Source organism: Prionailurus viverrinus, chromosome C1, assembly GCF_022837055.1.
Source record: "Prionailurus viverrinus isolate Anna chromosome C1, UM_Priviv_1.0, whole genome shotgun sequence".
In the NCBI taxonomy this organism is placed as follows: domain Eukaryota; kingdom Metazoa; phylum Chordata; class Mammalia; order Carnivora; family Felidae; genus Prionailurus; species Prionailurus viverrinus.
In genome coordinates, this window is record NC_062568.1 from 19,610,040 (window position 1) to 19,635,893 (window position 25,854).

A 25,854-nucleotide genomic window follows, 5' to 3' on the forward strand; every position below is an offset into this window, starting at 1 on the left:
AGTTAAGGACCTAGCACTTTCACAGAAAATGAAATACTACAAAGTAAATAAGAAGGACTATGTGTAGGGGAGTGGTAAGGGGTGGGAAGAATGATTAGGAAAAAAAAAGGCTGGAGAGATTTGTGGCAAAACAGTGGTAGGGGAAATATTATTTTATCCAAGAATAGATGACATAAATGCAATTTCTAACTCTGTAAAGTCTTTCTATAATGTTTTTTTTCACTTTGAACATGGGAATTTTATGTAATGTAATTTAAGAAAAAAATACAATGAAATATTTAAAGACAGGAAACAATCAAGAACAGGAACTAAGAATTATATACAAGCAGTTACAAGTCAGATTTTGATGCTATATATAATGCATTTAAATTCATTTGTAATGTTTTAAATTTACTAGGCTAATTTTTGAAATATAAAACGGAAAAAAAATTAGACCCATAAAAGAATAACCTATTGAGAAGACTGAATTCGAGTAGACAACTTACAAAACATATCATTCATAAACGGGAGACAATCATGTATAATTTTATATCTATCATTTTTTGGTCATTGCCAATGAGATTATTTCTCTTTGCAACATAATTTAGCAGTTTAAACATCTCTGAGGACATTTAGAGACTATTGTGGGTAAACAAAAGTGGGAAATACAGATCAATTACATTTTAGATGGACCAACATGTAACAGTATACATAGTTTATGGACTTGCCTTTCATCAGTCTGTGCTATAGAATGCCTGTCTTTCCTAGCTACAGCTCTATTAGTGAAGGTCTACAATGCCAAGTGCCCTTTTAATTTGGCTCAAACATCATTTAGAAAATGTTTTGTTAATTTCAGCAGATCCCGTGTTTTGTTATTTTGGGAGTCAATAAAATAGTGATAGAAAATGGATTCAGAGAATACACTAGAATGTCACTTACTTTTTTAAAAGGATACCAATCTCTACATCAAAAAATATTTTATTTACAGTTTGTGTAATGTAAATTACAAATCAGAACTATAAACCTATTTTCTTTATCATTTTGGGCATAATTATTCATAAAAGGACCAAAGAAAGCATAAAATACCTGGAAAACAATATAATAAAAATGTTTCATTAATTTCATACAGGAGCATATTTAACTACATTAGATATACAAGCCAACTTGTGTGTTTTGATTTCCACACAGTAAAATTTACAATTTTTTGGTATATAGTTCTCTGAGTTTTAACTGTAGAGATCTATGTAATCACTACCATGGTCAGTATGCAGACTTGTTCTGCTATCTCTCGAAGTTCCCTGGTGATCCTTTTGTCAAACCCTCACTATCCCTCCTCTCCATCCCCTAGCAACCACTGGTTGGTCCTCCATCCTAGTAGTTTTGTTGTTTTACAAAATGGTGTATCCATAGAATCATATGTAGCCTTTTGCGCCTGGTTTCTTTCAGTCAGATAATGCCTTTGAGAAGTTTCCATGTTGATACATCAATCATCTGTTCGTTTTTATAGCTGAATAGATAGATATTAATGGAATATATATACCATAGTTTATCATTTTTCCCATCAAAACACATTTGAGTTGTTTCCAACCTTTTTTGTGAATTTGAGTAGAGCTCCTATAAACATTCCTATACACATTTTTATGTGAACATAATTATTTATCTAGGGACCTACAAATGGGATTGCTGGGTCATTTGATAAGTGTATGCTTAATTTAATTTTTTTAAATATTGATTTTTGATAGAGACAGAGCACAAGTGGGGTAGGTGCAGAGAGAGGAGACACAGAATCCGAAGCAGGCTCCAGGCTCCGAGCTGTCAGCACAGAGCCCGACACAGGGCTCCAACTCGCAAATTGCGAGGTCATGACCTGAGCCGAAGTCAGACACTCAACCAACTGAGCCACGCAGGTGCCCCTTGTATGCTTAATTTATAATGTTGTAAGATGTTGCCACAGTGTGACCTCAGGAGCATCCAATGGATGCAGCCTATTACATAGTGTAGAGTAGGTTTTAAGTAAATACTTTAGAAATAAATTAAATCACAGAATTTCTTAGCTGAGGGGAAACATAAAAATATCCTGTTTGAGAAAAGAGAAAGTTGGAACAAATGAGAACAGAATAATTGTTCAAATTTACGTGGCTAGAAAGTGTTGGAGTGATGGAGTCCCAACCCCTACTTTCTTTGCCCAGTATTCATTCCTTTAGATCAGATTTATTGAGTACATCACCTGTGCAAGTCTTATATTTTAATTGGATTTAATATATTGAATAATGTGCACATGCTATATACTACATATTTTGATAAATGACAGTAGGTAACATTGAGCTCTGTCAATGAATCAAACATTGTGCAAAGCAAGTTACACATTTAGACTCACGTAATCCTCACAATAGCCTATGAGATGGTAGTTGTTATTATGTCCATTTTACAGAAGAGGAAATAGAATGACAGAGTCTAACTTGCTCAAGATTACATTGTAGGCCAGTGATTGAGCTACATTTTTGTGCTGGACATCTGGCTCTAGGCCCTGTGTTCTTAACCTCTAAACTGAGTTTATTGCTAAAAAATACTTAGCACAAAATCCTACTTTGTAGATAACAGAAACAGAGACTCTAAAAATGGTGAAATTATTTACTCAAGTTTATTCAGCTTTTAAAAATGGAAGAACCAGCATATTTGATCCTGGCTCAGTTATGGTTCTCAGTGACTCCAAAGTCCATTCATTTATTCAATAAATATTGACTGAGAGTCTGTGTGCCTGCTCTTTTAGGTGTTAAGCAGACTAAGCTTGCCTCCTATGGAGCTTGTACTGTAATATAGAAACATAGAGTAAATAAGTAAGCAAAATGTATAATACAATCTCAGATAGCAGTAAAAAAAGAAATAAATAAAGGAGGCAAACAAGACAGGCATGAAGTCTGTGAACCAGCTATTTATTTTAGAGAAGGTGGTCAGAGAAGTCTATTCTGAAGGAGTGATGTTCGAGCAAAGACCTGAATATATTTCTTATTAAATACAGTTTCTTACATGCCATGTTGAAATGCTTGGATTTTATAAGTGTGATTAGAAGTCAATGAGAGTTTTAGGGGCACCTGGGTGGTTCAGTCAGTTAAGCATCTGACTTTGGCTCAGGTCATGATCTTGCTGTTCACAAGTTTGAGCCCTGCATCCGGTTCTGTGCTGACAGTTCAGAGCCTGGAACATGCTTTGGATTTTGTGTCTTCCTCTCTCTCTGTACCTCCCCTGCTTGCTCTCTCTCTCTCTCTCTCTCTCTCTCCCTCAAAAATAAGTAAACACTACAGGCAACTGGGTGGCTCAGTCAGTTAAGCATCCGACTTTGGCTCAAGTCATGATATCATGGTTTATGGGGTTCGAGCCCCATATGGGGCTCTGTGCTGACAGCTCAGACATTTTCAGATGATGTGTCTCCCTTTCTCTCTGCCTCTCCCTGGCTCTTGGTCTGTCTGTCTCTCTCTCAAGAATAAAATAAACATTTAAAATAAATAAACAAACAAACAAACATTAAAAACAAAAAGAAAACTCCAAGAAGAGTTTTCATGAGGGAAGTGGTGTGAACGATTTATGTTTTTTACAAAGATCATTCTGGACCCTGTGTGGAGAATGAATTAATCAGGACACTTAAGGAATCCAGGAAATCAGACAGGAGCCTACTGTCAAGTCAAGGGGAAAGATTGCAATAATTTGTTTTAAATGACGATAGTAGTAGAAGTGGCAATTTTCGCCTCATTTGGGGATATATTTTGAACATAGGGCTCCGATCTCTGTGTGACTGTAATAGCATTCAGTAATAGTCACTGAAAATGTTTGCTACTCTTTTGTGCCTTTTTAAAATTAATTTATTTTTTCCTCTCACCTGTTTATTTATTATTATTTTTTTAATTTAAATTCAAGTTAGTTGATATACCGTGTATTCTTAGTTTCAGTGATTCATCTTTTACATATGGCACCCAGTGCTCATCCCAACAAGTGCCCTCCTTAATGCCTATCACCCATTTAGCCCTTCCCCCCTCTACCTCCCCTCTAGCAACCCTTGGTTTGTTCTCTGTATTTAACAGTGTCTTATGGTTTGTCTCCCTCTGTGTTTTTATCTTATTTTACCTTCCCTTTCCCTACATTCACCTGTTGTGTTCCTCAGACACACGAGTTTGACATATGAGTGAAATCATATGATATCTTTCTCTGGACGACTAGTTTTGCTTAGCATAATAAACTCTAGTTCCATCTATGTTGTTGCAAATGGCAAGATTTCATTCTTTTTCATCACTTATGTTTGTGTGTGTGTGTGTGTGTGTGTGTGTGTGTGTGTGTGTGTGTATACCTTATCTTCTTTATCTATTCATCAGGTCAGTGGACATTTGGGCTGTTTCCATGGTTTGGCTATTGTTGATAGCTCTGCTATAAACATTGGGGTGCTTGTGCCCTTTGGAATAAGCATTTTTGGATCCTTTGGATAAATAGCTGTAGTACAATTCCTGGGTTGTAGGGGAGTTCTATTTTTATTTTTTTGTGGAACCTCTATACTGTTTTCCAGAGTGACTGCACTTGTTTGCATTCCCACCAGCAGTGCAAAGGGTTCCTCCTCTTTCTCTGTATCCTCACCAATATCTGTTGTTTCCTGAGTTGTTAATTTTAGCTATTCTGACCCATGTACGATGGTATCTCATTGTGGTTTTGATTTGTATTTCCCTGATGATGTGTGCTTAAGTATTTTATTTTTGGAGATTTACTATAACTCCGGATTTTTAAAAACCCAATAATGTGCATTCAACTAAAGCATATTTGTTATGTTCATATTTCTGAGAGAGTACTTATTATTAAATCAGATAGAAAAATTAGAGAATTTGTTGGGTTACCAAGTATATATATATTTTTATGCAGATTGTCTCTGAATTATGCACACAATATATGCATGGTTTATGTGTATCACTCAATTGCTTCTTTACAATGTACCTTGTACAAACACATTTAATCAATATATATTTTTTTCCATGATACTGGGTCAACAGTAAGATGCTAAGTAAATAATTATTCATTTCTTAATTCATATCTCATATAGGCATTTGATATGAAAGTAAGGGAAAAATTTGATTTTTTTAAGCCCTCTTGTTATCTTTGTCATGTAAACAAATGGAGGGCTGGTTTCCACAGTTATAACATGCCTGGAAGCAGTAATTGATTTTTGGTATTCAAATGGATAATGTTAATGTTTCTTCATTCCACTTCAAATATATTTTCCCCATGAATCAAACAGATAATTTTGTTAACCTGACTTTGCGTATTGTTACAAACTCCTAATTATATTCCTATTTTTTTTTTTTTTTTTACTGAAGGAGGATTATGTAGTTCACTCACTGTTGGAAAATAAATCTTGTCAAGAAGAATAAAAAGCCCATGTTTGCAACTATAGCTACATTTGTAACAGAATCAATACCAAATGGAAAAATTGGTGATTTTATTAAGGCCTCACATACACCTTTACTGCTGGAGTTACAATTGGAATGAAAACTGTAGGAAGCACAGGCAAGTTCAGGATTTTTGAAGCTTGAAGAATTATAAGCTTATAGTTTAAGGACTTCATAATAGTGTTGGCAAAGGGGACTGAATTTTGTTAAACTTGTTTTGGCTGGTAAGGAAAATTTTTCAATTCTGTTTGATAAACAACTTTGTGAAATCAATGAAACTTGATGGTTTAAACATTGTCTTGTATACATTGCCTGATGGTAAAATCAATTGACAAATGGAAGTTGTGAGGCATTCAGTGAAGGCTTCATGAAGAGAAATACAAATGATTTTAATGCATTTATCCAAACTAGTTCTTTTCAGATCAAGTCTGTCTTTCAAGATAAAAGTTAAGAAGAGTATAATAGTCATTATAGACAGCAGTTTGGATCAAAAATAAATATATAGGAAAGCCTCACTGAAACAAAAATATTTCCTAAATTGAACTGTGTGTAGTGAAACCTCCAAAGACCAGAATGTTTGGACAATATTCTAATTAATCGGATTTCCTGTTTATTGGAGGAGTTTGTTGTTGTTGTCGAAAAATATTTCTAAGCATACTCATTCCAATTTTGTTTTCATATGGTATATACAAAACACAGCTGATCATTTATTAAACAATGAAAAATTTTCTGAATTGAGGGCTATGTTATGAATCCCAGTTATAATTGTTTTTATAGAGAGTAAATGAATATTATTAAATGATAATTTCTTGCAAAGCACTATGCTGTATAGTTCAGCCAATACAAAAGAAAAAAAAATAGAAAAGAAAAAGGGGCACCTGGGTGGCTAAGTGGGTTGAGCGTTCTTCTTTCGATCTCAACTCAGTTCTTTTTTTCTTTTTTAATTTACTTTTATTTGAGAGAGAGATAGAGAACAAACAGGTAAGGGACAAAGAGAGAGGGAGACAGAATCCCAAGCAGACTCCCCACTGCCAGCACACATCCTGATATGGGGCTTAAACTCATGAACTGTAAGATCATAACCTGAGCTGAAATCAAGAGATGGATGCTGAACCGACCAAGCTACCCAGGTGCCCTAATCTCACCTCACTTCTTGGTCTCAGTGTTGTGAGTTCAAGCCCCAGGTTGGGCTCCATACTGGGCATGGAGCCTACTTTAAAAAAATAATAATAATAAATTGTACTGTTTTCAAAGAGTTTACAGCCTTTGTGGCTTTCTTATATAAAGAGATGATTATAATAGTTAATAACCATAGTAATTTATAGTATATACTTTTTTCATATATTCAGGATGAGAAATATGGAAAAATGCTTAGTGATTACAATTCTATGAATAAATGTTTCTCCCTAAATTCATTCAGGTTTCTATCCAAAAGGTCAGAGTGCAGTCAATATCTTAGAAAACTTTTCATTTAGATGTTTACATATTGACTTTTATATAGTGATATTAAAGTACAGGTTTTAGGGGCGCCTGGGTGGCGCAGTCGGTTAAGCGTCCGACTTCAGCCAGGTCACGATCTCGCGGTCCGTGAGTTCGAGCCCCGCGTCGGGCTCTGGGCTGATGGCTCAGAGCCTGGAGCCTGTTTCCGATTCTGTGTCTCCCTCTCTCTCTGCCCCTCCCCCGTTCATGCTCTGTCTATCTCTGTCCCAAAAATAAATAAACGTTGAAAAAAATTAAAAAAAAAAAAGTACAGGTTTTATTTCCAATTGAAAGAAACTTGTGCAACATAAGTTGTATATCAATTTCAGTGTGGCATTGCATATATTTTAGAAATAGTGCAGCAAGTTTATTAATCGATGTATAATTTCCCCATCAGTAGTTGTATTAAAATATAAGCTTGTTCTCATTGGAATGTAAAACAATGGAAATCTATATTTCATAAATCCATATCATAGTACCTTTTCTCAACAGACATTTTACAAGTTTATAAAGATTTTGGTATAAATTTTCTAGGAGCAATAAAAATAAGTATTGTGGATTAAAGGTGTTTCTTAGTCTCTGGAGTATATTGGCAAAAAATTAAAAAAATAGACTTTGATATTGGCTGTTAAGGATCATGTACATGAATCAATCACTTTGGTTCACCCGCTATGTTGAAATTATTGTACTTATCAACAGAAATTAATTTTTCTTAATGTCTGTTAGTTTTAATAAGTGAACCTTCCACAGAACCAGTAAAAATGCTCAAATGGTCAAGAATAACTTTGTTTTTTCTTCAGAAACAGACTCAGCTACAGAGAACAAACTGAGGGTTACCAGAGGAGAGGTGGGCAGGGGATGGGTTATATAGGTGATAGGGATTAAGGACGGCACTTGTCGTGATGAGCACCAGGTGTTGTATGTAAATATCGAATCACTAAATTCCACAGGTGAAACTAATATTATACTATGTTAACTGGAATTTACATAAAAATTAAAAAAAATAATGGTTTTGTAATTTCATTCTGAGTTGAATTTTATTTAGTCAAACAATGTAATGGAATAGTAAAAATTACTTAAGGTCAAAAGCGTATAACTTAACTAGAATTTAATACTTGCTATGTATAATATTTTAGCAGTCATTAACAAAATTCACCATTATCTTTATGTTAATGATAATAAAACAATGTAAAATCTTAATTGTTTGAAAACCATGCTTACTTTTAGCTTATTTCTCAACAAATATCTAGGATGTGTCCCTAGGTCTTATGGTCCAAGATGGTGGATCAAGGTTTAGCCATCCCATTCCCATTCCAGACAGCATAAGGAAGGTGTGAAGAAGAAAAGAGACAAAGTTGACTCCAATCATGATTTAAATGAAGTTCTGGCAAGATAGCATACAACGTTACCTCCAAGAGCAGCAATGAGAAATGTAATCTTTTATTGGGGTGGCCATATGCCCAGGTAAAGTTGTGTAGTTATTTACTATGAACGAAGAAGAGAATGGGTATTGAAGATTCAAGAAGTCTTTGCCTCCATCCCTAGCATTCTACAAAAGCTGCATTCTCAAAGGTAACAAATGAATTCCAGCATGGCATGTGAGAGACTTGGCACTCAGCAAGGGAGAACGCAGGGGAGTAGCTTGGAGGTGATAGGGTGACAGGACCCTGGAGAAAGGAAATGAAATTTAACAGTTCTTTAGATGTTAGATTTCAGAAACAGTCTAAATATTATGTATTGGTTTTCTAGAACTGCTCTAACAAAGTACCACAAACCATAGAACAATAGCAGTTTATTCCTTCACAGTTCTGGAGGCTAAAAGTCTAATACCAAGGTGTCGGCAGGGCCTCTGAGACTGGGTAGAATCTTCCCTTGGCTCTTTCTAGCTTCTGGTAGTGGCCATCAATTCTTGACATTCCTTGGCATACAGCTGCATCTCACTCACATCTTTGAGAGAAAGAGGTTATATATTTTTTGTCCTCCGCCCCCCACCATCTATCTTTGTAGTCACATGATGTTTTCCTCTTCCTAGAAGGCCATTATCATATTGGGTTTAGGGCCTACCTAATGTCTTCATCTTAACTTGATTACATCTACAAAGACCCTGTTTCCAAACAAGGTGATAGTCACAGATACCAGGGTCTTAGCCTTCAACATATCTTTTAGAGGGACATAATTTCACTTATAAAATAATATTTCTATAAAATATACTGTTTGATAAACTTTAGACATCCAGATGAGGAAAGTTTGTGTCTTGTTTTTATTTTAGCAGTGAACTTCCACTATGGTTAAAGGTCTACATTATCATTCAATACTTTTAAATTTAGATTTTTGTCATTTTTGATATGTCAGTAGGCAACAATTGTTGTTAAGTTGGTCTTAATTATTGGAATGTATCCATCTAGATTTTTTTTCCTTTGTGTACAGAGACCCATTCCCTTGAATACCACTAAAGCATTATGACTTGTCATTTCTGTGTGCATAACATACAGCTGTTGATGTGACTTTATTACGCAGCTCTGTTTCCAGTGTCTTCAAAGTTTATACTTTATATCTTGCCTTAAGTTGCTGTATATTATGTAACTTCCTCAAAGAAGATAAGTTCACATCCTTTTTTTACACTTTCCATACTATTATTACAAGATGCATAATACAGTTTTTTTCAGGCAATTGAATATTTGAATTGGTACATTAAGTGATAAGGATCTTGTACAGGCAGGTATACAAACCATGAGAAGTAATAACTAAAACACTGACTTCTGGAAGATAGGGAAAATATCAACACAGAAAACAAAACAAAACAAAACAAAAACATGTATGTACACTCAGTGCTCATCTATGAACAGACTCATGATCCATGCCCTTAAAGAAGGCATACTGAGATCCTTTACTGTCAGTCTGTTATACTTTAGAATACTAATGAATATGCTAATGAATATACCTTAGAATACTAATGAATGACCCAGTTGATATCAACAAAAACTCATATTTTACAACATATTCTATTTCTAGTATATGTTTACGAATATATCAATCTAAATTGCTTAACATTTGTATTTTATTTTTTTTATTTTTTTTAATGTGAAATTTATTGTCAAATTGGTTTCCATACAACAGCCAGTGCTCATCCCAACAGGTGCCCTCCTCAATGCCCATCACCCACCCTCCCCTCCCTCCCACCCCCCATCAACCCTCAGTTTGTTCTCAGTTTTTAACAGTCTCTTATGCTTTGGCTCTCTCCCACTCTAACCTCTTTTTTTTTTTTTCCTTCCTCTCCCCCATGGGTTCCTGTTAAGTTTCTCAGGATCCACATAAGAGTGAAAACATATGGTATCTGTCTTTCTCTGTATGGCTTATTTCACTTAGCATCGCACTCTCCAGTTCCACCCACGTTGCTACCAAAGGCCATATTTCATTTTTTCTCATTGCCACGTAATATTCCATTGTGTATATAAGCCACAATTTCTTTATCCATTCACCAGTTGATGGACATTTAGGCTCTTTCCATCATTTGGCTATTGCTGAAAGTGTTGCTATAAACATTGGGGTACAAGTGCCCCTATGCATCAGCACTCCTGTATCCCTTGGGTCAATTCCTAGCAGTACTATTGCTGGGTCATAGGGTAGATCTATTTTTAATTTTTTGAGGAACCTCCAGACTGTTTTCCAGAACCAGTTTGCATTCCCACCAACAGTGCAAGAGGGTTCCCGTTTCTCCACAAATTCTCAAGCATCTATAGTCTGATTTGTTCATTTTAGCCACTCTGACTGGTGTGAGGTGGTATCTGAGTGTGGTTTTGATTTGTATTTCCCTGATGAGGAGCGACATTGAGCATCTTTTCATGTGCCTGTTGGCCGTCTGGATGTTTTCTTTAGAGAAGTGTCTATTCAGGTTTTATGCCCATTTCTTCACTGGATTATTTGTTTATTGGGTGTGGAGTTTGGTGAGCTCTTTATAGATTTTGGATACTAGCCCTTTGTCTGATATGTCATTTGCAAATATCTTTTCCCATTCCATTGGTTGCCTTTTAGTTTTGTTGATTGTTTCCTTTGCAGTGCAGAAGGTTTTTATCTTCATGAGATCCCAGTAGTTCATTTTTGCTTTCAATTTCCTTGCTTTTGGGGATGTGTCAAGTAAGAAATTGCTGTGGCTGAGGTCAGAGAAGTTTTTTTCCTGCTTTTTCCTCTAGGGTTTTGATGGTTTCCTGTCTCACATTCAGGTTCTTTATCCACTTTGAGTTTATTTTTGTGAATGGTGTAAGAAAGTGGTCTAGTTTCATCCTTCTGCATGTTGCTGTCCAGTTCTCCCAGCACCATTTGTTAAAGAGACTGTCTTTTTTCCATTGGATATTCTTTCCTGCTTTGTCAAAGATGATTTGGCCATACTTTCGTGGGTCTAGTTCTGGGGTTTCTATTCTACTCCATTGGTCTGTGTGTCTGTTTTTGTGCCCATACCATGCTGTCTTGATGATTACAGCTTTGTAGTAGAGGCTAAAGGCTGGGATTGTGATGCCTCCTGTTTTGGTCTTCTTCTTCAATATTACTTTGGCTATTCAGGGTCTTTTGGGGTTCCATACAAATTTTAGGATTGCTTCTTCTAGCTTCGAGAAGAATGCTGGTGCAATTTTGATTGGGATTGAATTGAATGTGTAGATAGCTTTGGGTAGTATTGACATTTTAACAATATTTATTCTGCCATTCCATGAGCATGGAATGTTTTTCCATTTCTTTATATCTTCTTCAATTTCCTTCATAAGCTTTCTATAGTTTTCAGCATACAGGTCTTTTACATCTTTGGTTAGGTTTATTCCTAGGTATTTTATGATTCTTGGTACAATTGTGAATGGGATCAGTTTCTTTATTTGTCTTTCTGTTGCTTCATTATTAGTGTATAAGAATGCAACTGATTTCTGTACATTGATTTTTTTATCCTGTGACTTTGCTGAATTCATGTATCAGGTCTAGCAGACTTTTGGTGGAGTCTGTCGGGTTTTCCATGTATAATATCATGTCATCTGCAAAAAGTGAGAGCTTGACTTCATCTTTGCCAGTTTTGATGCCTTTTATTTCCTTTTGTTGTCTGATTGCTGATGCTAGAACATTTGTATTTTAAAATGTAGTATTTGAGGGCTTAAAGGCACAAGTTTTAATTATGTAAAAATTTTACTTAAGAGCGGCTTATTTAGCAATAGAAAAATATTATTTTTAAGAATAAAATTGTTAACATTTATATTTTGATTTTTTACTTATGTAGGTTTATTCTTTTAGGAAATATAGTAAATTATAAGTTCTAAAGAAAATCTTGTTTAAATGAAATTAATGTATTTACATGCTTTATGTGTCACTACAAATGTGATTGTTTTAATTTCCCTCTTTGCTCTGTTTCTTTGGGACCCATGCCTTCTTATCCTCTGTCCTTAGAACATGCAGTTTAGTAATAGAAAACCATAATATCACTTATATGTCTTATCTAAAAAAGCCAAATGCATAAAACAGAGAGTAAAGTGTTAGCTACCTGGGGCTTTGGGGGAGATTACCAATCAAAAGGTACAGACTTCCAGTTATAAGATGAGCAAATTCTGAGGCTCTAACATACAGCATGGTGACTATAATTAACAGTACTATATTACATACTTGAAAGTTGCTTACAGAATAGATCTTAAATGTCACTGTGAAAAAGAAATGGTGATTATGGGGTTCCTGGGTGGCTCGGTTAAGTATCTGACTTTGGCTCAGGTCATGATCTCACAATTCGTGAGTTTGAGCCCCTCATCAGGCTCTTTGCACTTAGCACAGAGCCTGCTTCAGATCCTCTGTCTCCCTCTCTCTACCCATCCCCTTCAAAAATAAATGAGAAATTAAAAAAAATGGTGATTATGAGACCTAAACGAGGGTGTTAGCTAATGCTACGATGGTAATCATTTTTCAACAGGTAAGTGTATCAAATACATACATTGTATACCTTGTATATGTATCAATTATATCTCCTTATAGCTGGGGAAAAAATAAAAGTGAGGATGTGTATCAGTGTGTGGTTTATGTGTATTAATGACATTCAAAATAGTTTTTAGTTCAGGGAATCAGAGTAGAGCATGTGGAGTCAAGAGTTGAGGGAGACTTCTTCATTGTGCATGGCATAGAAAGGTTATATAACTTCCTGTGTATCTTTTTGTCTTGGCAGTGTGTGCAGGGACAGAGAACAAGCTGAGCTCTCTCTCTGACCTGGAGCAGCAGTATCGAGCCTTGCGCAAATACTATGAGAACTGTGAGGTGGTCATGGGCAACCTGGAGATAACCAGCATTGAGCACAACCGGGACCTCTCCTTTCTGCGGGTAAAACTGTCTCTTTCTTTCTCTTCTCTTCTCTGTGAGTGGACGGTGGTGTCACGATGCATAAAGACAGACCATCTTGCTTCAACTTGATGGCTATGCTCTTTTGCCTGGCAGGGACCATGACCATAGGCAGAAGACATATTGAGGCATGCCTAGTAAAAGAACAAGAGTAACAATGCTGTCATGACTGAAACCCTGAGTTTAGAGCAGTTACTGTTATCCTAAGAGAGTTGAAAGATTCTGTCAGGGTGTTGTACATGATATCTAGTAAGTCTGCCTTTTTCTGAATTGCATGCAAGAGGAAATGTGTTAGGCTGGGAACTAGAAGAGTCAAAGGACCAATCAGATAAGAATTGGTAACTTTAGTAATCTCACTTTCTGTCCCTTTTCTGTCACTTTGGAAATTTCAGGCTATTCTATATTACCATAATAAGACTAATACTATTATCTGTAGGAGTAAAATGACATTCATTTTTCAAACCTACAAATTAGTAAAATTAGACACAGGGAATTATAAGTACTTATATAGGTTGATATATGCATGTACATACGTGCAGGTGTGTACATAAAAAGTTACTCAGAGACAACCAGTCCTTTTACAAACTTGTTTTGGCTCTCATTTTTACATCCTTAGTCTGCTTAACAGACTATCATTACTTAATGCCTTCAGTTTCTTATGTTTTGCTTTAACCAGAATAGATACAGGAATATCTGAACTTGAAAGAGATACTATCTTCACACCTATGAATTTATTCTTTTTACAAGAACTAATAAGATGTATTTTAAATAACAGCATCCCTTTAATTTATTTGAGTTTTTCAATAATATTTACACATTTCTCAGGAGTACTGTCTTATGTAAATCTAGACAAAAGTGTTTCAAATACTGATACAGTAAACTATTCAGGAGATGGTGAATTATTTAAAGAACTACGATAATTTAAATAATTCCGTACCTAAATAAGTAGTAACAAAAAGAAGCAATGATCTTATTTAAACACTTTGAAAAACTTGAATAAATATATCTAGAAGGGTAACAACTACAGAAAATAAACCACCTCAAAACTTAAACAGCACTATAAAGCTGACAATACATGTAAGCTTAGTAATGACCCATGAACGTACCTTTATTCTCATCTATTTATTTAAAGGTAATACTATTTTTTTTCATTACTAAAAGCAACATTTTGGTTGTTAGTTCACTTATCTGTTGTTCCTTTGGAAAGTAACTATTTCTATTTGTGACATTTATTTATTCAGTCAACAAATAGTCTGAGCCCAAGAATACAATAGCAAGTAATCTATTGTCCTTGACTTCAACAATCTTGCAGTCTTGTAGAGGGTTACAGGTGTGTGATACATTAAGTATTGTGTATATGTGTGTGTCTATGTGTATGTGGGTGTATATAATGTATACAGTATGTATATGTGCATATATAAAATTTTTATAGTTGCTAAGAGAGAACTAAGATACCAAAATCTGAATGAAGGTATGGTCTTTTGTTAATAGTAGATGGGGGTGCTGGGCAAAGAAAGGAGTGGCTAATTCTGAAGGATTCAGGAAAGATCTCATCAAAGAAATGCTTAAATTGAATCATGAGAAAACGAATAGGAACTTAAAAGGTGAGTGGGTGGAAGAGAAAGGCATTCTGATGGAAGTAATATAAGGGAAGGCTTAGAAAGAAGGCTCTAAGTCAGAGTTAATACAAGTGTACTTAATGTTTACTGCTTTAGATATTAGACATATGCATGTAAGTAAATAACACATCATTCTCACCTTCATGGAAATTGTAGTGTAGAGTGGATGAAGAGAAACTTGTCATGGAATAAAATATTAAATTGGAGAGGTAGAGAACCTTGTACCACAGATAGGTATCCAGGGGACATCAGCATCCAAATTAACTACTTAACATTTGGGTCTTAGGAAAAATCAAGGGGGATTGAAAAGAATTAGACTGAAAAGTAGACCAAGGACTGAACTCTCCACATACCCTATTCTCTGTTTTTAGGTGAGTTCAGTGTTATAAGTACTTTTCTGAATGACCCCTTAAAACAGGGACTATGAGCTGAAGTCTCCATTATGCTACTGTATTGGATGAGACACTCTAACTGTACCTTAGAAAATCCTGAAAGCTCTCCATTTCCAGGTTTTCTCTGTTATTCAAAATTTGCTTTATGTCACTTCACTGTTATGTAAAACCTATAATACTACCTGTTTTTGCTAACCAAAAGAAATCTGAAGAGGATTTTCGCTTTTACAAAATGATCATTGCTTCTTTGCTTCACACCATTTCAAAGAAGGAAGGGTTTCATAGGAACACTCTTCTTTCCGATAGCAGGAGAAAACTGTAATACAAAAAATTTCTCTCTTTAGAACTACGTTATGGTTCATTTGTGTTCTTTGTGGTTTCCCTCCAAAGTACCTAATTTGTCCAATATTGGCATATTACAATAAGTTCAGTGCATGTAAAGGAAATCTCGTGATTTTACATTATGCTATCGTGTTCAATAAGTTTTGAATTGTATCAGCAAGTAGTAATCTTACATTAATCTATTCTATTTATTACATAAGCTTCATATATATTTATGTAAGTGTACTTCACTGAGCAACTTCTTACACAGGTGTGCAATTTCCCCTCCTCTAAGAATGACTCAAACCTGTAATGTGTTCAGAGAGACAGTAATTCTGGAATTAATTTCTTTCTTTAAGAACACAAGAAATTACTTTTGTTTTTAAAAGATTCTACATCTTTATTTTTTTTCTCTAAGTAGTGAGTTCATAGTATTTTGTTTTATTTGTTTTGTATGAAACCACTCAAATTTCTATCATTTACGAGAACAACTTAGCTCAGTATCCTGTCTACCTCTTTCACTATCTGAATAGTCAATGTCTAGGACAGTGCCTAAAATATCATGAGCTTTCATTAAGTATTTGTCTGATGGACAAAGAAATGAATAAAATTTCATAAAACTTAATACTTTATAGATTCCTATTTTGTATATTATATGTTCTCTAGATGAATATGTTCATCTAACCCTTATGTTATTTCTTCATGACACCACCAAAGGTCAGGTATGTGGGCATAGACACAGAATAGGTCAATCAGAATCTCTTCCCATGATTTTCTATACCAGTTTCTTGACTGATATGGGTACATAGTTTCTTGACTATTTGCATACCAGAATACAGTCATCTTTTTTCTTGTGGTTGGAATGTCAGAGAAGGCTGTGCAGACAGCAGAATGGAGCCAACACCCTGAAACAGAGAGCAGAGAGGATGACCATTCACCCCAGATTACTGGTGAGGGAATCATTCATTTCCACATTCCAGTCTGCTTCTCATGACTGGTTGCATTACAGCCAGTGAGTCCAAAAGATACCCCTGGAACTTGAGAGTAACTTTGAAGTGATTTTCCTTTTTATTTTTTTTTCCCTTAAACTAGATGGGTTTTCTATCACTATAACTAAAATATCCCATCTACTCCCATCTCTCAAGATATTAAGAACACAGAAAAAGTAAGCTTTTGAAATGGAATATGTGCTTATATATTATAAATCTAAACAAAAAAAATCAGAAAAAAGATAAAAACACCCTAAAATGTTTTGGAGTTACTTCCTTAATCTCTGTTAGATGTATTTTATTGAAATACTTTGAAATGCATTACTTTCACGATGCTTTTATTACATCAACCTTAGAGTTTATCGCTGTAAGCACCTTTTCACCCAGCTGTGTTGTAACCTCCAAGTTTTTGCATTTCTCTTACGGGAAAAAAAATTTAGTTGACAATAGTTAGCATTAGACCCCCGAGACACCACATAGTTGGCTAGAAAAAGGCCCTAAAACTTATTTACTATGTACTTTATCACCATCACAAGGTTAAGACATAATAGAAAACAGCGAGGCATAAAAATCATAGATTTTGTGTTATTGTCTTACACTTTGTGAACTCTCTCAAACGAGGTGAAATATAGCGAATGATGGGAATGAACTTTTAGACCTTTTACCATCATTAGAATTCTCAAGAGTTTTTTCTCTTTTGTCATTCCATTGGACCTCTTTGCTATTGCTGGTATTCAGTGCTCAGCTTTTATAATTTACATTTATTTTCTTTATTTGATATATTCATTTTAAGCAAATAAGTATTATGTGTCAACTAAGTGTAAGACAGTGTGGTATATAAAGTGGAGTATATATGAGGAGTATTAATGACTATTCTTAACAGGCATAGTTATATCAGGTATAATATAATAGGCATATAATTTTTATATAACAGGTAAAAATATTTAATTCTGACTTGTATTTAGTTGAGTGAAACTTGTTTTGGACATAGTTATTTTTAGGATTATGAAGAGCTAAATTTATTTTAGTGGTTGATCCATTGACCTGAGATATTAAAAACATTAGTAATTATTGAACCTGTCTACACTGTGTAGAAGTCTTAAATCTTGATTATAGATGTCTTTATTACTGAAAGTGAATAAAATAAATTAATATCTTATATTAATAAATAGCAACATTAATATTTTGTTATTGATAGCAAAAGGCACTGTGTTTGAAAAAGTCAGAAAGTATAGTTTTATAAAGCAAAAATACTTTAAACATATCTTCTCTCAGATGATGAATAACACATGTTGTTATGGGAAAGTAAATTTTATGAGAAAACATTTTTTTTGAAAAAAAATAGCTGTTTTTATTGTATTCTTGGCACAAAGCTATAGGGAATTTTTTTGTATATATAAGAAATAATGCCATCTAAAACTTTATTTTGAAATATAAAACTCCAATATATTTCTTGATAGAAACCATATAGTTCATTTTTCTTTACCATAGAAAGTATTTTATTTTTAATTTCAGATATTATCTTTGTCTTTTAGTTAATAATTAACATCTTGTAATGTCATGGAACTATCATCCTTCTTTATTAGGATATATATGGAATTTTTATGTTTGAAGTTGTTGCTTTTCAACCAGTCTCCATTGGACATGAAATTTGTGTTGCTTTTCCAGTGCTAGTAATGGACCTATATTATTTCATTTTATACTCACACATTGTTCCTTTTCTGAGTAAGGACACATATTTGTAGGAAGGCAGATGAAGCTGTAACTCAGAGACTGCAAGATGCTGTCTGGCTTGCTCCCTGGAACTTAAGACCTTGGCTTCATTAGCATGTTTCTGTTACAATGTAATCAGGGATGCTGCCTGGCAGTAATGAGTTTCAAGTTGTAACAAGTAACTCTGCTTTCACCTATTCCTTAGCTGTTTTCAGTAACTAGTCCGGCTTAATATAAAATTCTGAAATATTTGCCTTTCAACCTACTTCTAGCTTCAGGGTCTACCTTATTGTCCTCTGGCAATTCAAAGCAGATGACCAGAATTAAGTCCAACAATATAGGGAGTGGTTTTTATATTTACATTTGTTTCCTATATCTTTCTTCCCCATTTAACTCTATCTATGCCTGGGTAAAGCTGTCTTCTGCATAGCATGATTTATCAAAATGCTATGTGGAATAATTCATATTAAAAAAATAGGTAATTTAGGGACACCTGGGGGGCTCAGTCAGATGAGCGTCCCACACTTGATTTCAGCTCAGGTCATGATCCCAGGGTCGTGGGATTGAGCCCCATGTTGGGTGCCATGCTGAGTGTGGAGCTTGCTTAAGGGGCGCCTGGGTGGCGCAGTCAGTCAAGCGTCCGACTTCAGCCAGGTCACGATCTCGCGGTCCGTGAGTTCGAGCCCCGCGTCGGGCTCTGGGCTGATGGCTCAGAGCCTGGAGCCTGTTTCCGATTCTGTGTCTCCCTCTCTCTCTGCCCCTCGCCCGTTCATGCTCTGCCTCTCTCTGTCCCAAAAATAAATAAACGTTGAAAGATATATTCTCTCTCTCTCTCTCTCTCTCTCTCTCTCTCTCTCTCTCTCTCTCTCGATGTCTCTCCACCCCCCAACCCCATCCCTTCCTCTGCTGGAGCTCTCTCACTCTAAAAATGAATTAAGTGAATAAATAAATAAATAAATAAATAAATAAATAAATAAATAGGTATATGAAGTACTTTATTCCTTTGGGTTAGAAAATAATTTATTGAATAGTTTGTTTACATAATGGTGACCATTGCCTCTGTCTGGTTTTAGCTTATTAAATACTGGATAGAACGACTTGTGTGAGAGAGATTGTGTTGAAAAGGTTGATTAGAATCAGGATGTGAAAACTAGTCATATTTTAGAATCATAAAAAAATTGAAGAGCAAAATACCATTTAGATGAAACATCTATGACATAATAAGGTAGATCCATATGTATATTTTCACATTTGCCTGAAAGATGACATAAATGCACTATTTTCTAATACAGCACACTTATTTCAGCTGTGCACAGAATTTGATTGGACTGCATAGTAAGGGAGAACGAGCCTCAATTTAAGTTTTCCTGAATAACTTTGTAGCATAAATAAGCCATATATTTATTTGTAGGGTGCCTAGGAGGCTCAGTTGGTTAAATGTGCAACTTTGGCTTAAGTACTTATCTCAGTGTGTGAGTTCAAGCCCCACATAGGGCTCTAAGCTGTCAGCACAGAGCCTGCTTTGGATCCTGTCTCCCTCTGTCTCTGACCCTCCCCGGTTTGCATTCTCCCTCTTTCTCTTAAAAACAGACATTAAAAGATAAATAAATAAATAAAAATAAGTGGTATATTAGTAACTCTATCAAATAGTAGATAAGTAAACAGGATTCCTATATCAAGGGTTGATTTTCTTTGTTTACTCACTGAGCATAGAAGTTTAAGTTTTTCTTCCATGCCACTAACTGGAATAGGTAGCAAGAAAGGACCATGAAATTCAATATCTAAAATACTTAGAATGAATCATCATTAGGTTAAAAGAAACTGCACCTTTAAGCAAGCAGTAGACTAAGGGTATTTCAACTTTTTACTTAATTTTATCTTTCTGTCTGAATTCCATGTAAACTACATATGTGCTGTATTTAGATGATGAAAACTTAGCTGATTGAGATGGGGAATATCAAAAAGGAAGTAGACTAATATTTAAACGTGTCTGTTGGGCCAAAACAGATATTCTGGGTTGAATGGAATTTTCAAAGCTATGATAGTTTCTGAAAGCTGTTTCTAAGACTGTTAAATATAATACATATGCAATTTTGTATGTATGTATTTACAGCTGGCTTTTAAATTGAAATTTGATTTTGTACTAAGTCTAATCATAGAAGTTGTATTGCATTTTAAAAAGCTATGCAATTTGCACTTGGCCTAGGGAAAAAACAAAATTTCCTCAAAGGTTAAATACCGTTTAATCTGAAAATATACATGACTTAAAATCCTGATGCTCTTCAGCAATCTTACATGATAAATGATGAAAATGTCTATATTTTTGCTTAGGCAGTGATATAAGCATATTTTTCAAACTTTCTTCTTAATCCTTTAAATTAAATACTAAATAAAAAAGATTGACACTCTTCTCTAGAAAAATATATACATTTAGTAGAAAATAAACATTTGAAGGAGTATTGGAAAGAAGGATAGTAATAAAAATAGATCAGTATAATTTATAATTCGATTATATGTGTATAACAAATATAAATTAGTGACTAGTGACTATATATATATATAATGTGATATATAACATATTATATGTATATAATATAATATATATATTTAACCATTTTCTACGACGGAATCAAATTACTGTGAAATATTAAACCTATATGTTTCTAAGAGACTATTACTAAAAACTGCTTAGAATAAGTTTTTAAGTCCCTAAATTGTAATGCATTTTCTAGAAAAAAAATGCCCTTGTTGCAAATATACTTAAAAATGAATTTATTAGGATGCTGAGCAGATGCAAAGCATTCCTTTATATCTCTGGGGGCTGTACTATTTAAATTTGGCTTAAATGGTGAGTATAATGAGTTTACAGGCTTATCTTAACCTTAATTAGAGAAATATGTGAGTAACAAACCCATTTCACTCTATGATTCTCAGATACTCTTTTCCTAGGGGAATTGAGTATATACAGGTTATTTATTTACCTCTTTTATTTGTAAGTAGAAAAGATCTTGGTTTGAAGAGAGAGAACAAATGATATTTATGTGAGTTTTTAAGACTAACTTGAAGCATTTTGGCAATGGGCTGCCTTTTAATTCTAAAATCCAAATAGTAGAATATAACCAAATAAAACCTTTAAAAATTTTACAGCTGTGTGTATTTTCATTAGCTTTATTTTTCTCAAAAATAAACACTGTTTAACGTGGAACACTGTTTTCTTCAAAAAAGGGAAGATGAACAATTTTTGTATGAGACCAAATCAATTTTAAAGGTCTCTCTTGAGTCACGTAGAGTGTAATTTAAAGTTCAAAAGTGTAAAAATAAAACGTGAAGACGGTTCCATTTAGAGCCACTATAATTATTTCTCCTGATCCCTAATTTGAACCCATTTAACTGTAAAATATTATATTAAAATGTATAATGAAAGTGATAAAATTAAGGTATCTGTTTTAGTAAATATAAGCCTCTTTGAAGTAATTTCTATTCAATCTCTACATGGAAATCAGAATATGTAATTGAATGTTGGAGTAAATCCTCTTAAGCAATTTGGTGCCACATGTATTTCTGAAAATAAAAGTACCTATCAGCATGCTTGTCACCTGGTAGCCCATTAGTAAGAGGCAACTCTATCCAACCCTATTGGGTTTCTTTCTTTCTTCTTTCATTCCCTACACAGCAACTATTGAGCCATACTCTGAAGACCTGACAATAAATTTTTACTAAGTGTTTTTAGAAGTTTGGGATGGTATGATTTTGTATTTTCAGAGAGGCGAAACTGCAAGTCAAACACTTGGTTGTAAGAAGGAATCAATAGTTAAATATGTACAAGCTCTCTCCATAGTGAGTGAGAGTTGTTTCAGCAATCTAAAAGACATCCTGTGGGGTGCCTGGGTGGCTCAGTCAGTTAACTGTCCAACTTCAGCTCAGGTTATGATCTCACAGTCCGTGAGTTTGAGCCCTGCGTTGGGCTCTGTGCTGACAGCTTGGAGCCTGGATCCTATTTCCGATTCTGTGTCTCCCTCTCTCTCTGCCCCTCCCCTGCTCATGCTCTGTCTCTGTCTCAAAAATAAATAAAAACATTTAAAATAAAAATAAAATAAAATAAAATAAAATAAAATAAAATAAAAATAAAAGACATCCTCTGATGGAATCATTGGAAACATTCATGAAAGGAATTAATAAGGCATCAATGAAGCATTGGGAAGAATTCATGAAAGGAAAATAGGTAAAAAAGTATAAGCAAATCAGACTATATGGTATATTATAATACTTTCTTAAAATTTCCCTCCTCTGAGAACAATGGCCAGAATTCTTATGAAGTTCCTATATTATCTGGCCCCTACCTTGTCCTCCACTATTGCTGATGACACTAAAATTCATGGCTATCTTTCAGTATTAGCCAACTTCCTTTGTATATCAAGTTCTCTGTAACGTGATTGCCCTTCCTTCATTTTCAGACGTTCTCCCCGCCGACAAACATAAATACATACACTTATTCCTGTCTAAGTTCTGTTTAATTTTCAAATCTCCTTTTAAAAATAATTTCTCCAGCGAAGCTTTACTGACTCTCATATGTTACTGAATTCTTCCCATTATTACATTCATAGCACTCTATGCTTCTTTGTAGGACTTCCTACATAGCAATTATTTAAGTATTTGCTTAATTTCTGCCTACTCTTCTAAATAATGAATACCTTGAGGGCAAGGGCCATGCCTAGTTCACTGTAAAATTCTAGCACATAATAGAGTGTCTCTCATATAGTGGCTGTTCAGCAAATATTTGTGGAATGAATAAATGAGTAAATTGAATAACAATAAGAATGAATTCTAATACTCTTTATAACTTTTTTAGTCGGGAAAAAATGATTATACTGGCATTTTTTCAAACATTATTTACTTTTCACTTTTCTAATTGAAGCTCCTCTCCCTAGTGCTTCGTAGAATCAATGGTGTCTTATTTATGTTTCATGAACTGATTTGTTTTATAATAAATAATATGCTACCTATAGTGGAAACATGGGAAACTAAACTTACATACTTAACATTAATACATTAAAAACCTAATGGGTGGCTAAGTAGTCTATTTTGTGGACTCAGTTGTGTGAAGATCAAAGTCATGTTGAGGGGACTGGGGTGTGTCAGTAGGTTAAGTGTCCAGCTCAAGTCGACTCTTGATTTTGGCTCAGGTCATGACCTCATGCTTGGCTGAAGCCTGCTTAAGATTCTTTCTCTCTCCCTCTGCCCCTCTCTCCCACACACACGTACTCTCTCTCTCAAATAAAAAAAAATAAAAGAAAAATCTTTAAAAAAAAAAAGTCATGAAACCTTCACAACTTTAAATATCCTCTTCTTTGGACTGCCTTGACTACCTGAGTTTCTGCCCATTAACATGATCTCCGATATCCAGTTACTCTTTTTCTTTTTTTTTTAATGTTTATTTACTTATTTTGAGAGAGAGAGAGAGAGAGAGCGCACACACACACAAGCCAGGGAGGGACAGAGAGGGAGAAAGAGAGAATCCCAAGCAGGCTCTGAACTGTCAGCACAGAGCTCAATGTGGGGCTTGATCCCACAAACCATGAGATCATGACCTGAGCCCAAACCGAGAGTCAGACACTTAACCAACTTAGCCCCCCAGGTACCCCTATATCTAGTTACTGTTTATAAACTAAGGTTTCTATGCTTTTGTTTTTGTTTTTAATTCTTTCATGGTGAATTTCTTTTTAAAATTTTTTAATGTTTATTTTTGAGAGAAAGAGACAGAGTGCAAGTTGGGGAGGGGCAGAGAGAGAGGGAGACACAGAATCCAAAGCAGGTTCCAGGCTCCGAACTGTCAGCACAGAACCCAATGCAGGGCTCGAGCCCTTGGACCATGTTAACTGACTGAGCCACCCAGGCGCCCCTGGTCTCTATGCTTTTGTATGTCATTTCCCCCCTCTCTGGAATGCCTTTCCACTATTAGCATTTTGGAAAATCCTCAGACCTTAACATGTTCCCCAAGTTCAAACTGTAGCCCCAACCCTGCCCCACCACCAAGCCAACCAAAATTCATGTATTCCATATACTTAGTATATGTCTGTGTGATATCATATGTCACTCTGTGTAGGAATGTGTTGGACTGTGGGATGTACTTTGCATTCTCATATATATATATATATATATATATATATATATATATATATGCATTCTCATCAATTTATATATATGTGTATGTGTGTGTGTATATATATATATATTGTGTAGAGCAAATGAGAGTAAATGTTCAGTCAACTTTTGTTCTTTGAGCAGATAAACTGGCTTAAGTGGTTTTCTCCCAGTGAACTTTGTTATACTGTAGTTGTATTCTCTGTAATAAGAAACACTCTGTATATGCATTTTTAGAGTAACCTTTGGGTTGTCACAGACTAATACCTGGTATATATCATTCGTTGAGATAGATGCAAGGCACTATGCTGATTCTGTTTTCCACTCCTTATGACAATCTTATGTGTAAGTGTCATTGTACTTCTTTTTTATAAGTGATGAAACTTAGGCTATGATAAATCGAGTGACTTTCTCAGAACTGCACTGCTAACAGGCAAAGCAAACACTTTAACCCAGTTCTTTCACTTCATAGTGCAGACACTTTTATTTTTCCTTACTATTGCCCACTATTTGTCAATGACCCATGTATTACTTAGAGCAGGTTTTTAGGGAAATTGATACAAGGCAACTATTTTGCATGTATATGCCAGAGGATCAGGACAGATAACTGAGGGTTAAAAAATTCAGGAGGGCCCAGTCATGGGAGCTCCCACAATAATGGTGAGATTTACTTCCAGGAACTTGAGTAGTTAATTGTCCACTGTAAATATCCTGAGAAAAATCCCCACAGGCTTCTACAGGGGGAGGAGAAAAGGAACCATTTTGAAACGCATTCTTTTCTTCTTTTTTAAAATTAAAAAAAAAGTTTATTTATTTTTTGAGAGAGACAGAGCATGAGCAGAGGAGGGGCAGAAAGAGAGACACAGAATCTGAAGCAGGCTCCAGACTCTGAGCTGTTAGCACAGAGCCCGACGTGGGGCCCTCAGTCACGAACCACAAGATCATGACCTGAGCTGAAGTTGGATACTTAACCAACTGAGCCACCCAGGCACCCTGTCCTTTCTTCTTAACAAAGGCCTGTCCTCAGTAGAAATTAGTAAGCCAGAGCCTAAGCTAGATATCTGAGTTTAATGACATGGGGAAGGGAAATATCCAACCCCAGCCTAATCTAGCCACCCTGTTCCATCTAAGAGGGGAGGGAAACAAAAACAAAATCACAAACACAAAACCCTGAGAAACACTTGTGATATTCACAGTCCAAGAGGCATAGACTTACTAAAAGCCTGAGATCTAATTATAAGGCTATAGAATGCTTCCCCTTCCCCTATAACTTACCACCACATAACTAAAGGCTTATTTATAACAGTTTTTTTCCCCATCTTGTCTGGCTATTAAAAAAAAATTACAAGGCATACCAAAAGGCAAAAAAAAAAACACCCCACAATTTGAAGAGACAGATAAAGCATCACAACAAGACATGGTAGGTTTGTTAGAATTATCAGACTGG

General features: G+C 35.0%; 1 protein-coding gene across 1 annotated transcript in view; it reads left to right on the forward strand.

Annotated features, from left to right (window-relative positions):
• ERBB4 (erb-b2 receptor tyrosine kinase 4) overlaps positions 1-25,854 on the forward strand; it is a 1,149,310-nt gene that overhangs the window by 405,056 nt on the left and 718,400 nt on the right. Inside the window, exon 2 of the mRNA XM_047868778.1 lies at positions 13,063-13,214. Coding sequence (XP_047724734.1) covers positions 13,063-13,214 — 152 coding nt within the window. The remainder of the gene's footprint in view (positions 1-13,062; positions 13,215-25,854) is intronic.